General features: G+C 43.3%; 1 protein-coding gene across 2 annotated transcripts in view; it reads right to left on the reverse strand.

The window, feature by feature from the left end:
* The window catches only part of LOC132208868 (dystrotelin-like), a 45,652-nt gene extending 33,398 nt beyond the window's left edge, over window positions 1-12,254 (reverse strand). The window contains exons 1-2 of one of the 2 annotated variants that reach the window (XM_059644183.1): window positions 12,103-12,254; window positions 5,086-5,197 (exon numbers count right to left, since the gene is read on the reverse strand). In XM_059644183.1, the coding sequence (XP_059500166.1) occupies window positions 5,086-5,197; window positions 12,103-12,191 (201 nt within the window). In that variant the 5' untranslated portion in view covers window positions 12,192-12,254. Of the gene's footprint in view, window positions 1-5,085; window positions 5,435-12,102 lie in introns of those variants that run through there. The other variant, XR_009444976.1, reaches the window with a different exon arrangement.
* Between the last annotated feature and the right edge of the window lie 2,511 nt (window positions 12,255-14,765).

A 14,765-nucleotide genomic window follows, 5' to 3' on the forward strand; every position in this document is an offset into this window, starting at 1 on the left:
TCCGATGATACGAACATAGGTGGACAGACAGGCCGTGCTGAGGAGGTGGGGAAGCTGCAGAAAGATTTAGACAGTTTGGAAGAGTGGTCCAGGAAATGGCTGATGAAATTGAATGTGAGTAAATGTGAGGTTTTGCACTTTGGAAAAAAGAATACAGGCATGGACTATTTTCTAAATGGTGAGAAAATTCGCAAATCAGAAGTGCAAAGGGATCTGGGAGTGTGGTCCAGGATTCTCTACAAGTTAACTTGAAGGTCGAGTCCATAATTAAGAAAGCAAATGTAATGTTGTCGTTTATCTCAAGAGAGTTGGAATATAAAAGCAGCGATGTGCTTCTGAGGCTTTATAAGGCTCTAGTTAGACCCCATTTAGAATACTGTATCCAATTTTGAGCCCCACACCTCAGGAAGGACAGACTAGCCCTGGTTCGTGTCCAGCGAAGATTCACACGGATGATCCCTGGAATGGTAGGTTTAACGTATGATGAACGGCGAAGGATCCTGGGATTGTCCTCGTTAGAGTTTAGAAGGTTGAGGGGAGATTTAGAAACTTACAAGATAATGTATGGTTTAGAAGGGGTGGACGCTAGGAAGTTGCTTCCGTTAGGCGGCGAGACTAGGACACGTGGGCACAGCCTTAAAATTAGAGGGGTAAATTTAAAACTGAAATGAGACGACATTTCTTCAGCCAGAGAGTGGTGGGCTTGTGGAATTCATTGCCACAGAGTGCATGGAGGCCGGGACGTTGGATGCCTTCAAGGCAGAGATCGACAAATTCTTGATCTCGTAAGGAATCAACGGCTACGGGGAGAGTGCGGGGAGGTGGTGTTGAAATGCCCATCAGCCATGATTTAAATGGCGGAGTGGGCTTGATGGGTCGAATGGCCTTACTTCCACTCCTATGTCTTATGGTCTTATGGACAGGTACATGGATGGGCGGGGAGCAAATGGACACAGACCCTTAGGAAATAGATGGCAGGTTAGACAGAGGATCTCGATCGGCACAGGCTCGGAGGGCCGAAGGGCCTGTTCCTGCGCTGTAATTTTCTTTGTTCTCTTTATTTGTACTCTTGCCTCTCTCTTACCTTTTATAGCTGAAAGAAACTCCTGCAATTTTTTTAATATTACCCTCATTAATATTGCCCTCATATTTCATCTTCTTCCCCCTTATTACCTTTTTACCTGTCCGCTGCCAGTTTTCGAAAGGCTTCCCAATTCACTGGCTTCCCACTAACCGCAACACATTTTATGCTTTTTCTTTTGCTTTCATCCTGTCCTTGACTTATCTTGTTAGTCGTGGTTGCTGATCTTTTCCTGATCTCAACTCCACTCTCCTGCCTGCTCCCCATGGCCCTTTCTCCCTATTTTTCATCAGAAACATATTTATTTCTTTCTTGAATCGGTCGATTGGTGCTGCCTCCATTGCATTCAGGGGCAATGAATTCCATAGATTCACAACCCACTCCTCGTCTCTATTTTGTACATGCCATGCCTCACTCGATAGCTACAGCTTCTTGTTTAAGAATGTCCCACAATGCAGAACATTTGCTCAATGCCAATCTTTTCAATCCCCTTTACTATTTTATATACCTCAATCAGAACCACCCCGCTCATTCTTTCCAACACCAGCAAGTACAAGCCCAAGCTACTCAGCCACTTCTCATATGACAGCCATTTCATCCCTGGAATCAATCAGTTCAACCTCCTCCGAACTGCCTCCAGTGCAAACGCATTCATCCTCAGTGAGGGGATCAAAACTGGACACAAGACTCTGGTCTCACCAACACCCAATGTGTTCGGAAAAACACTTTGTTACTTTAATGATCCAGTCCTTTTGTGATAAATGCCAGAGTTCCATCTGCCTTCCTTGTGCTATGCCTAACCCGCATACCAACTTTCAGCTATTCATGCACAAAGACAGCCAGACAACTTTGCACTGACACACTTTGAATCTCCCCTCCATTTAAATAATAATTTGCCCTTTTTTTCCTGGACAAAATAGGCAAGCCTCATGCTTATCCACATTAACCACCTGCCAGATTCTGGCCCATTCTCCTCGCCTATCAATATTCAGCTGTGGATGTTCTATTTCACATCACAGGCTGTTTTCCCACCTCTTTCAGAATCATCCATGCATTCTGTTACATTACACTTTGTCTCTGCTTACATATCATTTGTATATGTTACAAATAGTCGAGGTCAGAGAACTGAAGCCCGCAGCACCCCACTTGTAACAATTCACCATCCAGACAAAGACTCATTTATCCTGACCCTCAGCTTTCTGTCAGTTAGCCAGGCCTTTATTCAAACCAATATTCTACCCTTAATCCCCTTGGATCAAACCTTCTGGTTCACTTTTTTATGCAGCAACTGGTCAAATTCTTGCTGGAAATCTCGATTTGCCACATCCCTCAGATCCCTATACAAAATCCTCAATTCTGCTACCTCATCAGTTCCTGACTTCATTACAGCTGTTGTTCAAACATGGTCAAAAGACTTGAATTCCGGAGGTGAGCTAAGGATGGCTACATTTGACCGAGTGTGGCATCAAGGAGCGCTACCAAAACTGGAGCTGATGGGAATCCAGCAGAAACTCACCACTGGTTCGAATAATATCTGCACAGAGGACGATGCTTTTTCATTCTTTCATGGGAAAGAGGGCATTGCTGGTTAGACCAGCTTTTATTGCCCATCCCAAATTGCCTAACTGATATCTGGAGTTCCATGTAGGCCACACCAGGCCTAGCCCAGTTTCCTTCCCTAAAGAACATAAGTGAATCAGATGGGTTTTTCCAACAATTGGCAATGGATTTACGATCATCATTAGACTCTTAATTCCAGATTTTCATTGAACTCAAATTCCATTATGTGCCATCGTGGAATTTGAACCAGGTCCTCAGAACATTACCTGAGTGCTTGGATTAATAGTCTAGTCATAATACCATTAGGTCATCGCCTCTCCTAATGGGAGGCATTTTGGTTGTTGGAGGTCAGCTGCAGGAGGTCCTGAAGGTACAGTCCTAAGCCTAACCATCTTCAGCTGCTTTATCAATGACCTTGTCTCCATCATAAGGTCAGAACTGGGCATGTTCACCAGTGATAGCAGAATATTCAGCATCATTCACCACTGCTCAGATACTGAACCTGTCCATGTCCAAATGCAACAAGGCCAGAACGATATCTCGGCTTGGGCTGCTAAGTGGCAAGTCGCAATTATACTACACAAATACCAGGTAATGACCATCTCCAGTAGGAGAAAATCTATAAATTGTCCCTTGACATTCAATGGTGTAACCATCACTGAATTGTCCGCTATCAAAATCCCGGGTTTTACCAGTGAACAGAAATTCAACTGGACTTCCTATTTAAATGCAGTGGCTACAGTAGCAGGCCCAAAGCTCGGATTACTGCATCAAGTAACTCACCTCCTGATTCCCCAAGCCTGTCTACCAGCTACATGGAACAAGTCAGAAGAATGATGGAATAATCCCCACTTGCCTAGATGGGTGCAGATGCAAAAGCACTCAACAAGTTCAACACCATCCAGGAAAAAGCAGCCTACTCCCTCCAGTGCTCATTAGCAGCAGTGTGTACCATCTATGAGATGCGCTGAGAAATCTGCAAAAGATCCTGAGATAGGACTTTCCAAACCTATGACAAATTTCAGCTACAAGGGCAAGGGTAACAGATATATGAGAACAGCACCACCTACAACACCCTGTCTAAGCCACTCACCATCTCAACTTGGAAATATATTGCTGTTCTTTCACTATCACTGGGTCAAAGTCCTGGAAATTCACCCCCGACTGACTGAGTCTACCTACAGCACATGGACTACAATGATTCAACAATTACAAGGCTAACTAAGGATGGGAAATAAATGCTGCCCCAGTTAGCGATGCCAGTGGCCCAGAAACAAATAAAAATTAAGTATCACCTACCTCCTCTTAATTCCAGTTTCTCATGCTGCACCATTCTGATTATTCTATAAAACCTGGTCTTTCCATAGCAATGCTCAAAGCTACATACAGTACTTGTTTGAGATCAAATTATATTCTGCACAATATTAAGGGCCATCACTGGCTGATGAGTATGATTGCCCAGCTAGGAAATTCCGTATCACGGGTCATGAGCTCTGTGCGGGTTGATTAGCCTGAACTAGAGCCACACGTTTAGCAGGTCTTTCAGGGTGATGGAAGTGGTCTTGGCCTTGAGAACACTAGCATTCCTTTCTCCAGTTCCTTTCCCACACTTCAACTTCTTGCCTGTGTTCATAAAGAATTATGTGTCTTCAGACAGGAGATTCCCCCAAGTTGGTTTCTTCTGAATGGGGATATCCCATACTTTGACCTCGATGTAGAATTTCTTGAAGGAACATTTCAAGGTCTTTGAAATCAGTTGGCAAAAATTTACTTTGGTAGTCATAACTTAGGCATCCCAAGTACATGGCCAGCCCAATGGGGTTTGTTTCAAATCATCATGGCGTCAATGCTGATGCTAGGAGGTTTTTCCTCCTAGCTGATGTGGAGAATCCATGACAAAACTGTGCTGAAAGGGTCTTGAAGTGGCAGCTGGATGTTATCCAGGTTTCACAGTCATATAGGAGAGGCTGAACGATGCATGCCTTGAACTCAAGGATCTTTTCAAGGATACTTTTGCAAAAGCCTGAAGGGAGATTTGAAGACTTCTGAGAGTGGAAATGACATTGTGAACCACATACTGAAGTTCCATATGCGAGGTCAGTGTCATTTTCTTCTGTGATTTTAAGTGGTTGAGGTGAAAAGGTTTTCCATCCATCCTATCCAAGTCACTGGGAAGCTTGTTCTTGATGAGATTAAGAATGGTGGCGACAAAGTTGGAGAAAAGGGTGGGCATGATGACATATCCCTCCTTGAGCCTCAACTTGACATCAAAGAGCTTCTGCACAATATTGTATTTCTGGTATTGAAGCCTGATTTAAGCTGTTGGCCTTTTATCATTTTAGCAAACTACTTCAACTTTGAGGGAAGATTGTATTTAAATGGTAAAATCCCTAAGTTTCGACAGATTGGAACAATTCTATCAAGTGGAATAATATATTACTCACTGGAGTGCAGTTCTCCACCATTGGGTAATGTAACTTGTGCCCCTTTGACGTGCGCCCCGAAAAGAAACAGCTTCGGCACATGTCATAATTCAAGTGTTTGAGGCTGCGGTACCTATAAAGGAAGAACAAGTAGTAAGAGAAATGTTCATTTTTGTTTGGATATTTTTAACCATCGAAGGAATGCAAGTTAAGTAGTTAAATTATGTATTTTTTTTTATTTTGAAGAAACGGCAAATTATGTGGGGAGAAACAAATGCTAGCAAAGTCGAGGAAAACTGTCCCAACTCCCCCAGTCGATTTTCATAATGGGATATCACATCCCTGGAATTATTGTAAATTGCTTCTGCTCTGCATCCAACGTATTCACAACGTTCCCATTGTATGGAAGGTTTTCATCTGCCACGGTGGCATAAACCTATTTAGAAGTAACCTTGCCAGAATCTTCCTGGAAAAGGTAAATCTGACGAGCAGCGATTGTAACATGTGAAGCTGTAAAGGCCACAATAAACGAGGAGGATACACATTTTCAGCTCAGACGGCAGAAGGGAAGTTCTCCAAGCAAAGAGAAAAAAAAGCCAAGAAATTAACTGTAATAATGGCTGAGAGACAGTGGGCAAGTGGCAAATACATTGAACTAAAAATCCAGAGACCCAGGCTGATGCTCTGGAGAATGTAGGTTCATGTTCAAACACTGTAGCTGGTCAAATTTACATTTCATTACAAAAATACCCAGAACTAAAAGTCATTTCCAGTAACGCTATCATGAAACTATCAACAATTGTTGGTAAAAATCCATCTGATCCACTCTTGTCCTTTCGGGGAGTATTCGATCATCCTTACCCCATCTGATCTACATGTGGCTACAGAGCCACAGCAATGTAGGTAGCTCTGAACCACCCGCCCAGCTATCCACTCAGTTCAACGGCAATTAGCGAAGGACAACAAATGATAACTTCACCGGTGATAGCCAAATCCCTTGCAAGAATGGAAAATGTCATAATGAAATGGAAGGACTTGATCAATGTCGTGTGAAATTATCAACAGATGAATGGATGGAACTGCATACAGAATGCAGGTCATCAATATGATGAGATGGTGCAAAACAGAGAATATTGCCTTCAGATTCCTGTCATGAAGCCAAACTCTGAGACTCAGCAAGCAGTCATAAATGTATGAGCAGAAACTAAATAGCCATGAAAACCAACATAAAAGTACAAACAGCAGGCTCTTAAAATTTTTGGAGCTATGCAAGGCAATATTAAATTATGCACTGAAGTGGTTAAGTTCAGTTAATCCTCTTATAAATAGCACTGCTAACAGGAAACTCACTGTCAATTACAGATTAGTCCAGAATTTTCGAGGCAATAGATAAACTGAAGCAGAATACCAGTTTCCGTGAGGAACAAACATAATTTGGAAGTGAAAGGGATGAAAGGAATTACTTTTCTGAACAACAGTCGGAAGAAATACAGACAGACGGTAGATTGAGAAGATGAAACATTGAGGAGATGGTAAGGAAAGAAATAGATTTGGAAGCAACAGTGTGGTAGAATTGTGGAAGTTCACTGGCCTCACACAACATCAGGAACCAATACATTTGATCTTTATAGAACAGAATGTCAGAGAAGGGGGGCTCTCTTCCCAAATGGTCAAGCTGACAAAATGTAGGAAAAAAGCTGCCTTCCTCTTGGTGCTTCGCACTGGATGAACACGCGAGGAAAGTTGTGCTTATTGGTTGCGGACCTATTGGTGGTTGGTTCATTCATATCAGGCAGATTCTCCCACAGCGGGTGAAGGTGTGGTCACAGTCTTCACTGGAGGCAACTGAATCGATTCCTCTTCTTTGTTCATTCATGCAAGTTCTGTGTTTGGATTCCTGATTGCGGCTACAAAATCTCCTATCTGCCCCTCCAACTATCAAGTCTCCGATCACACACGTCCTGTTTACCTTATCCTTTTCCACCGTGTCCCAGAGCCAATTACACTTTACTTTTAATGAATTTTAGGTTCAAATCACAGTAAAAGGAAGCCATTTGGTCCATCATGTTTGAGCTAGCTCTCCAAATACATGTCACAAATTAGTGCCTTTTCCTTAACCTGCACATTATTTCTCTTTAATTAATTAACTAATGCTTTCTTGCATCTTTTACTGAAACTGCCTCCTCTAGGTAATGCATTCTATAGACTGTGATAAAGCTATTTCTTACACTGCAGTTACTTCTTTAGTCAATCACTTCAAACCTCTGCATCTTATTCTCAATTCTGTCACAAGTAGGAAAGTCTTCCCCTCGTCTACTCTGACCAGACTTCAAATGATTTTGCAAGATTCAAAATAATCTCTTCTAAGTCTCAGCATCTTCGAGGAAAGCTGTCCTAATTCCTCTAATCAATTTTCATAATGAGATTTTCATAATGATAATTGTGAGGAACAGGGAGCGGGCGCAGCTGAACACGTGGCTACGCAGCTGGTGTAGGAGGGAGGGTTTCAGATATGTTGATAATTGGGATGCCTTCTGGGGAAGGTGGGACCTGTACAAGAAGGACGGGTTGCATCTGAACTGGAAGGGGACCAATGTCCTGGGTGGAAGGTTTCCTCGAGTAGTTCGGGAGGGTTTAAACTAGTATGGCAGGGGGGTGGGAACCTGAGCTGTATACCAGAGGTGAGTGTTGATGCAGGTGAGGCAGTAGCAAGAGGTAGACCAGCTAGTGGGAAGGATTTTCCTGGGAAGGAACCAAGGGATCGGTTAAAGTGTGTTTGCTTTAATGCAAGGAGTATCAGGAATAAAAGTGATGAACTTAGAGCATGGATCAGTACCTGGTGCTATGATGTTGTGGCCATAACAGAGACATGGGTTTCTCATGGGCTGGAATGGTTGCTGGATATTCCAGGGTTTAGAACATTTAAAAAGAATAGGGAGGGGGGAAAAAGAGGAGGGGGTGTAGCACTACTAATCAGAGAGGGTATCACAGCTACAGAAGCTTCCATTGTCGAGGAAGATCTGCCTACTGAGTCAGTATGGGTGGAAATTAGGAGCAGCAAGGGAGTAGTCACCTCGTTAGGGGTTTACTACAGGCCCCCCAATAGCAGCAGGGAGATTGTAGAAAGCATAGGTCGACAGATTTTGGAAAAGTGTGGACGCAGTAGGGTTGTTGTAATGGGTGACTTTAACTTTCCTAATATTGATTGGAACCTCCTTCGAGCAGAAGATTTGAATGGAGCTGTTTTTGTAAGGTGTGTTCAGGAGGGTTTCCTAACGCAGTACGTTGACAGGCCGACGAGGGGAGAGGCCATTCTAGACTTGGTGCTCGGAAACGAGCCGGGGCAGGTATCAGATCTTGTGGTGGGAGAGCATTTTGGTGATAGTGACCATAACACTCTCTCATTCTACATAGCTATGGAGAAGGAGAGGATTAGGCAGAATGGGAGGATATTTAATTGGGGAAGAGGAAACTATGATGCGATTAGACACGAGTTAGGAAGCATGGACTGGGAGCAGTTGTTCCATGGTAAGGGAACTATAGACATGTGGAGACTGTTTAAGGAACAGTTGTTGGGAGTGATGAGTAAATATGTCCCTCTGAGACAGGCAAGACGGGGTAAGATAAAGGAACCTTGGATGACGAGAGCGGTGGAGCTTCTAGTGCAAAGTAAGAAGGTAGCTTACATAAGGTGGAGGAAGCTAGGGTCAAGTTCAGCTAGAGAGGATTACATGCAGGCAAGGAAGGAGCTCAAAAATGGTCTGAGGAGAGCCAGGAGGGGGCACGAGAAAGGCTTGGCAGAAGGAATCCGGGAAAACACAAAGGCATTTTACACTTACGTGAGGAATAAGAGAATGGTCAAAGAAAGAGTAGGGCCGATCAGGGATAGCATAGGGAACTTGTGTGTGGAGCCTGAGGAGGTAGGGGAAGCCCTAAATGAGTTTTTTGCTTCTGTCTTTACGAAAGAAACGACCTGTGTAGTGAATGAAACCTTTGAGGAGCAGGTGTGCATGCTGGAATGGATAGAGATAGAGGAAGCTGATGTACTGAAAATTTTGTCAAACATTAAGATTGACATGTCGCCAGGCCCGGATCAGATTTGTCCTCGGCTGCTTTGGGAAGCGAGAAATGCAATTGCTTCGCCACTTGCGAAGATCTTTGCATCCTCGCTCTCCACTGGAGTCGTACCTGAGGACTGGAGAGAGGCAAATGTAATTCCTCTCTTCAAGAAAGGAAATAGGGAAATCCCCGGCAATTATAGACCGGTAAGTCTCACGTCTGTCGTCTGCAAGGTGTTAGAAAGGATTCTGAGGGATAAGATTTATGACCATCTGGAAGAGCATGGCTTGATCAAATACAATCAACACGGCTTTGTGAGGGGTAGGTCATGCCTTACAAACCTTATCGAGTTTTTTGAGGATGTGACTAGTAAGGTTGATGAGGGTCAAGCTGTGGATGTGGTGTATATGGACTTCAGTAAGGCATTTGATAAGGTTCCCCATGGAAGGCTCATTCAGAAGGTCAGGAGGAATGGGATACAGGGGAACTTAGCTGCTTGGATACAGAATTGGCTGGCCAACAGAAGACAGCGAGTGGTAGTAGAAGGAAAATATTCTGCCTGGAAGTCAGTGGTGAGTGGGGTTCCACAGGGCTCTGTCCTTGGGCCTCTACTGTTTGTAATTTTTATTAATGACTTGGACGAGGGAATTGAAGGATGGGTCAGCAAGTTTGCAGACGACACAAAGGTCGGAGGTGTCGTTGACAGTGTAGAGGGCTGTTGTAGGCTGCAGCGGGACATTGACAGGATGCAGAGATGGGCTGAGAGGTGGCAGATGGAGTTCAACCTGGATAAATGCGAGGTGATGCATTTTGGAAGGTCGAATTTGAAAGCTGAGTACAGGATTAAGGATAGGATTCTTGGCAGCGTGGAGGAACAGAGGGATCTTGGTGTGCAGATACATAGATCCCTTAAAATGGCCACCCAAGTGGACAGGGTTGTTAAGAAAGCATATGGTGTTTTGGCTTTCATTAACAGGGGGGTTGAGTTTAAGAGTCGTGAGATCTTGTTGCAGCTCTATAAAACTTTGGTTAGACCGCACTTGGAATACTGCGTCCAGTTCTGGGCGCCCTATTATAGGAAAGATGTGGATGCTTTGGAGAGGGTTCAGAGGAGGTTTACCAGGATGCTGCCTGGACTGGAGGGCTTATCTTATGAAGAGAGGTTGACTGAGCTCGGTCTCTTTTCATTGGAGAAAAGGAGGAGGAGAGGGGACCTAATTGAGGTATACAAGATAATGAGAGGCATAGATAGAGTCGATAGCCAGAGACTATTTCCCAGGGCAGAAATGGCTAGCACGAGGGGTCATAGTTTTAAGCTGGTTGGTGGAAAGTATAGAGGGGATGTCAGAGGCAGGTTCTTTACGCAGAGAGTTGTGAGAGCATGGAATGCGTTGCCAGCAGCAGTTGTGGAAGCAAGGTCATTGGGGTCATTTAAGAGACTGCTGGACATGCATATGGTCACAGAAATTTGAGGGTGCATCCATGAGGATCGATGGTCGGCACAACATTGTGGGCTGAAGGGCCTGTTCTGTGCTGTACTGTTCTATGTTCTATGTTCTATGAGATATCTCAACCCTGGAATCATTATTGTAAATTAGTTCTGCTCTGTCTCCAACATTTTCACAAAGTTCCCTTCGCATGGAAGGTTTTCATTCGCCTTGGTGGTATAAACCTATTCAGAAGTAACCTTGCCAGAATCTTCCCAGCAATGGAAAGGCTGGTGATCCCATGGTTCTTTGAGCAATCTGACATTTCTCCTTCAGTTTTGTATAAGATATGGCATCTTAAAGATTTTGTGAAATCCTGCCCTGTTCCTCATAGTCCATGAAAAGCTAACAGATCTTGGCCTTCAGAGTTAGGCCACCATTCCTCAAGCTTCAGATGGAATTCAATTGACTCCGGGTCGCTGTTGCTCTTTACTTAGTTATGGCAGTCATAGTTTCATCCACAGTTGGAGTCTCACTCCAGTTCTTCTTAGACAGGGAGTTGTTTGATCAGATCAATGGCAGTAACACGCACCTTCTCCAAGATGGCCAATCTTAGAAATGTAGGAGAATAGTTAACTGAAAAGGGTCAATTTACCCCTTAGAAATCCTGTCCAAATATGCAATTTAATTTACTAATTATGGACAAGAAGTTTTATCGATCATTTAGCAACAACGCAGCAATCACTTTCATAGGATGCACACACACTGATTACAGGACTAATAAAAAGGCCTTTCTGTAAATTCTCAATAATTGCAAATTACAGAACCAACCGGAAGTCAAGTCACAATCCATTCTGAGCCACAGTGTCTGTGATCAATGCAACGGTGAACAAAATACCAAAAGCATGCAGCACTCACCTCTCACAAAAAATTAAGTTAAAGAAGTTGATACTTAATTTGTCCTAATTACTTCTCTGGTCCATGAGTTTGTTGGGATTTTTGATGATTTCAGTTGTGTTGTTGACTGATCGAGTTTCTAATAGAACATCTAAAGTTAAAGCTTTCTTTAAAAACTAACTCCCACTAACTTTCTGCTGGTTTGCACATCTCACCTGAAACCTACGAATGGGTACTCTTTGCAGATGTTACACTTCGCCTGATGTTTTGCAGTTTCAGCAGCTGCCACATGGTGTAGAACAGGCAGCCAGACCATGGATCGAGGCTCCAATCTCACCCACTCTACAAAGTGTTCAATATCAATCTCTGTTTTTGTTCTGGCCCGAGAGGGAAATAAAAGATCAGCTGCATGACTTATTATGTCAAGTTTACATCCGCTATCCTCAGTGATATCTAATACACTATCACTGGGGTTTCTGACATTGTTTTTAATCATTAATTTAATAAAAACATTGACTATTTATAAACATGATAGCCTTGGATTAGTCGTGGTACATGTTGGCCTCTGGAACTAATTCAAACCGAAAATGAGCACAAAATTCACACTGGCAAGTAGACCCGCTTGACCTATTGAATTGGCGCAGAGCACACTTACATGTTGGAAGCAACTGCAGACACTTGGTTCAATGTTTCTGCCTCCAAATGAAGGTACCTCACCGAGCTGCCGAGGGATCTGGACTGCATTGTGAAGCAAAAGGCTCAGGCTTCGTTGGTCACATAAATCTGTGGGTTCAGCTACTTGTTTGAAGAGATCTGCAAAAGTTATTCAGAAGAAAAATATTGATATTCCTAAACTTAAGAGAGGTAGTTGAGAGTTCAATACATCCAATACATCTTCCTCAATTGCCTTGCTTTGTAAATTATCTTAAAACATTATTTTATGATCTTGATTGGCTATTTGCAAACAACTGTGGAAACAAAAACTTCTGTTTGTTTCCAACAATGGACAATGTATGTTGTCCAAGGAAGTCATTTGGTCAATTTCTTTCTTGATTGTAAATCTCAAACCTCTCGAATATCTCCTCATTCGTTTCACAGAGATGTACAGTTTGTGTGGACCTGGAAAACATGGGCACTGCCCTCAATGAATATTTTGTGTCAATCTTTACAATGGAAAAGGACACTGCAAGTATAGATATCAGGGCAGAGGGCCTAGGAACATCAGAGGTAAAGACACAGGGAGACGCAGCTGGTTTAGCAACTTTACAAGTGGATACATCCGCAGGCCTAACTGAAATGTATACCAGCTCGCAAGGGAAGTGAGGGAGGAGATATCTGGGCCCCTGGCAGCAATTTTCAAACCCTTGCCAATCAGAAATGAAGTGATGAAGGTCTATGAACATTGTTCTACTATTAACAAACAGAGAGAGGAACAGACCAGCAAATTAAAGGCCAGTCAGAATAATCTCAGCACTGGAGAAGCTACAAAGAGGCATTCTTAGGGGTAGAATGTACTTGCATGAATTAATCAGGGATAGTCAGGATGGATTTGTTAAGATGAGGTCATATTTCAGAAATTTGATCCTTTTTTGAGGAGATGTTGGAAAGCTGATGAGCTTATGCATTCGATGTGGACTTAGTAAAGACCCCTTGGCAGACTGATCAAGAAAACAACAGTCAACGAATCAAAGGCAAAGAGGCACACTGGAGCCAAAACTGGCTGAGGCAGAGAGCACAGGGTGATTGATGGTAGAGGGATATCTATGTGACAGGATGTGTGCTTTGATTGGGCTTGTGCAGGGCTTGCCACAAGGACCCTTGAAATTTGTCAACTAGATTCATCGTTTGGGCTTAAACACAGTGTGTATGACCGTGTCGCTAGCGAATGACTAATTTAGTGAGGAGGATATCGATGGAATGGTCATGTAAATAACAGCCATGGGATCAAAGGCAAAGTGGCACACTGGATCCAAAATTGGTTGACAGACAGGAAGGATGAACTTCAGGAGGAGATCAACAGACTGGTCAGCTGGGCACAGCAATTGGAACTCAACCAGGAAAAGTGTGATCTAACCAACTTGGGAGGGCTAACAAGGCAGGGGATCACACTATGAAGGGTGTGATCCTGGAGATTACTGAAAAACCAAGATGCTGCCTGGGCTGGGGGTTCTCATGGAATCATATAGTACAGAAAAGGTCCCACGGCCCACTAAGGATGTACCTCTGAAAATACACTGCGACATATACTAGTCCCATTTTTACACACTGGACCATTCTCTTAAATATTACAACATTTCAAGTGCTCATCCAAGTACTTTTCAAAAGTTGTGAGGTTTCCTGTTTCAACTTCCCTCCCAGGCAATGCATTCCAGACCTTCACCACACTCTGGATGAAAACGATTTTCCTCAAACCTCCTCTAAATTTCCAATCTTTCTCTTGAAATTTATGCCCTGTTGTTATTGATGCTTTAACTAAGGGGAACAATGCTTTCTGCTCAACCTATCTATACCTCTCATATTCTTATATGCCTCTATCAGGACCTCCACTCAACCCGCAAACCTTCTCAGCTTCACAGAAAATAATCTGACTTTTTCCAGCCTTTCTTCACAGCTAAAATGCTCCAACACATGCAACATACTTTTCATTCCCTCCAGTGAAATCACATCCTTCCTAATGGGTGGTGACCAAAACGCCACTCACGACTCCAGCTGTGGCCTAACCAAACTTTGAAACAGCTCCAAAGTGGCCTCCCCGTTGTTACAATCAATGCCATGAATGATAAAGGGAGATGTCCCATATGTCTTTGTAACAACCCTTACTAGCCTGACCTGACCTCTTCAGGAATTTATGAACAATCACCCCAGGATCCCTTTTCTCCTCTAAGCTTCCCAGTGTCCTGCTATGCATTAGATTTAGATTTAGGTTTTATTATCACATGTATTCAATACAGCGTACAAGAGTACAATGCCACCTCAGACGGTGCCACCTCAGGGACAAAGTACCGAGGTACGAAATTTTAGTTGCAGAAGTAGAAAATTTATCCATCTTTCTTTAATCAGAGTCTTAGGGGAGTGGAATGCAATGCCGGAGAGGGTCGTGGAGTCAGCCTCATTAGGGGCATTTCATCGGCTATCAGACAAGCACATGGATGACATTATAAGGTAGGGGTGGAGGTTAGATAGACCTTAGGATGAGGGTAAAAGTTCGGTACAACATCGTGGGCTGAAGGGCCTGTACTGTGCTGTGCTCTATGTTCTAAAAATAAATGAATAAGTTTAAAAGTTCAGCACTACAGTCTTCTTAGTATAATAGTAGAA

This window comes from Stegostoma tigrinum, unplaced genomic scaffold, assembly GCF_030684315.1.
Source record: "Stegostoma tigrinum isolate sSteTig4 unplaced genomic scaffold, sSteTig4.hap1 scaffold_555, whole genome shotgun sequence".
Lineage (NCBI taxonomy): Eukaryota > Metazoa > Chordata > Chondrichthyes > Orectolobiformes > Stegostomatidae > Stegostoma > Stegostoma tigrinum.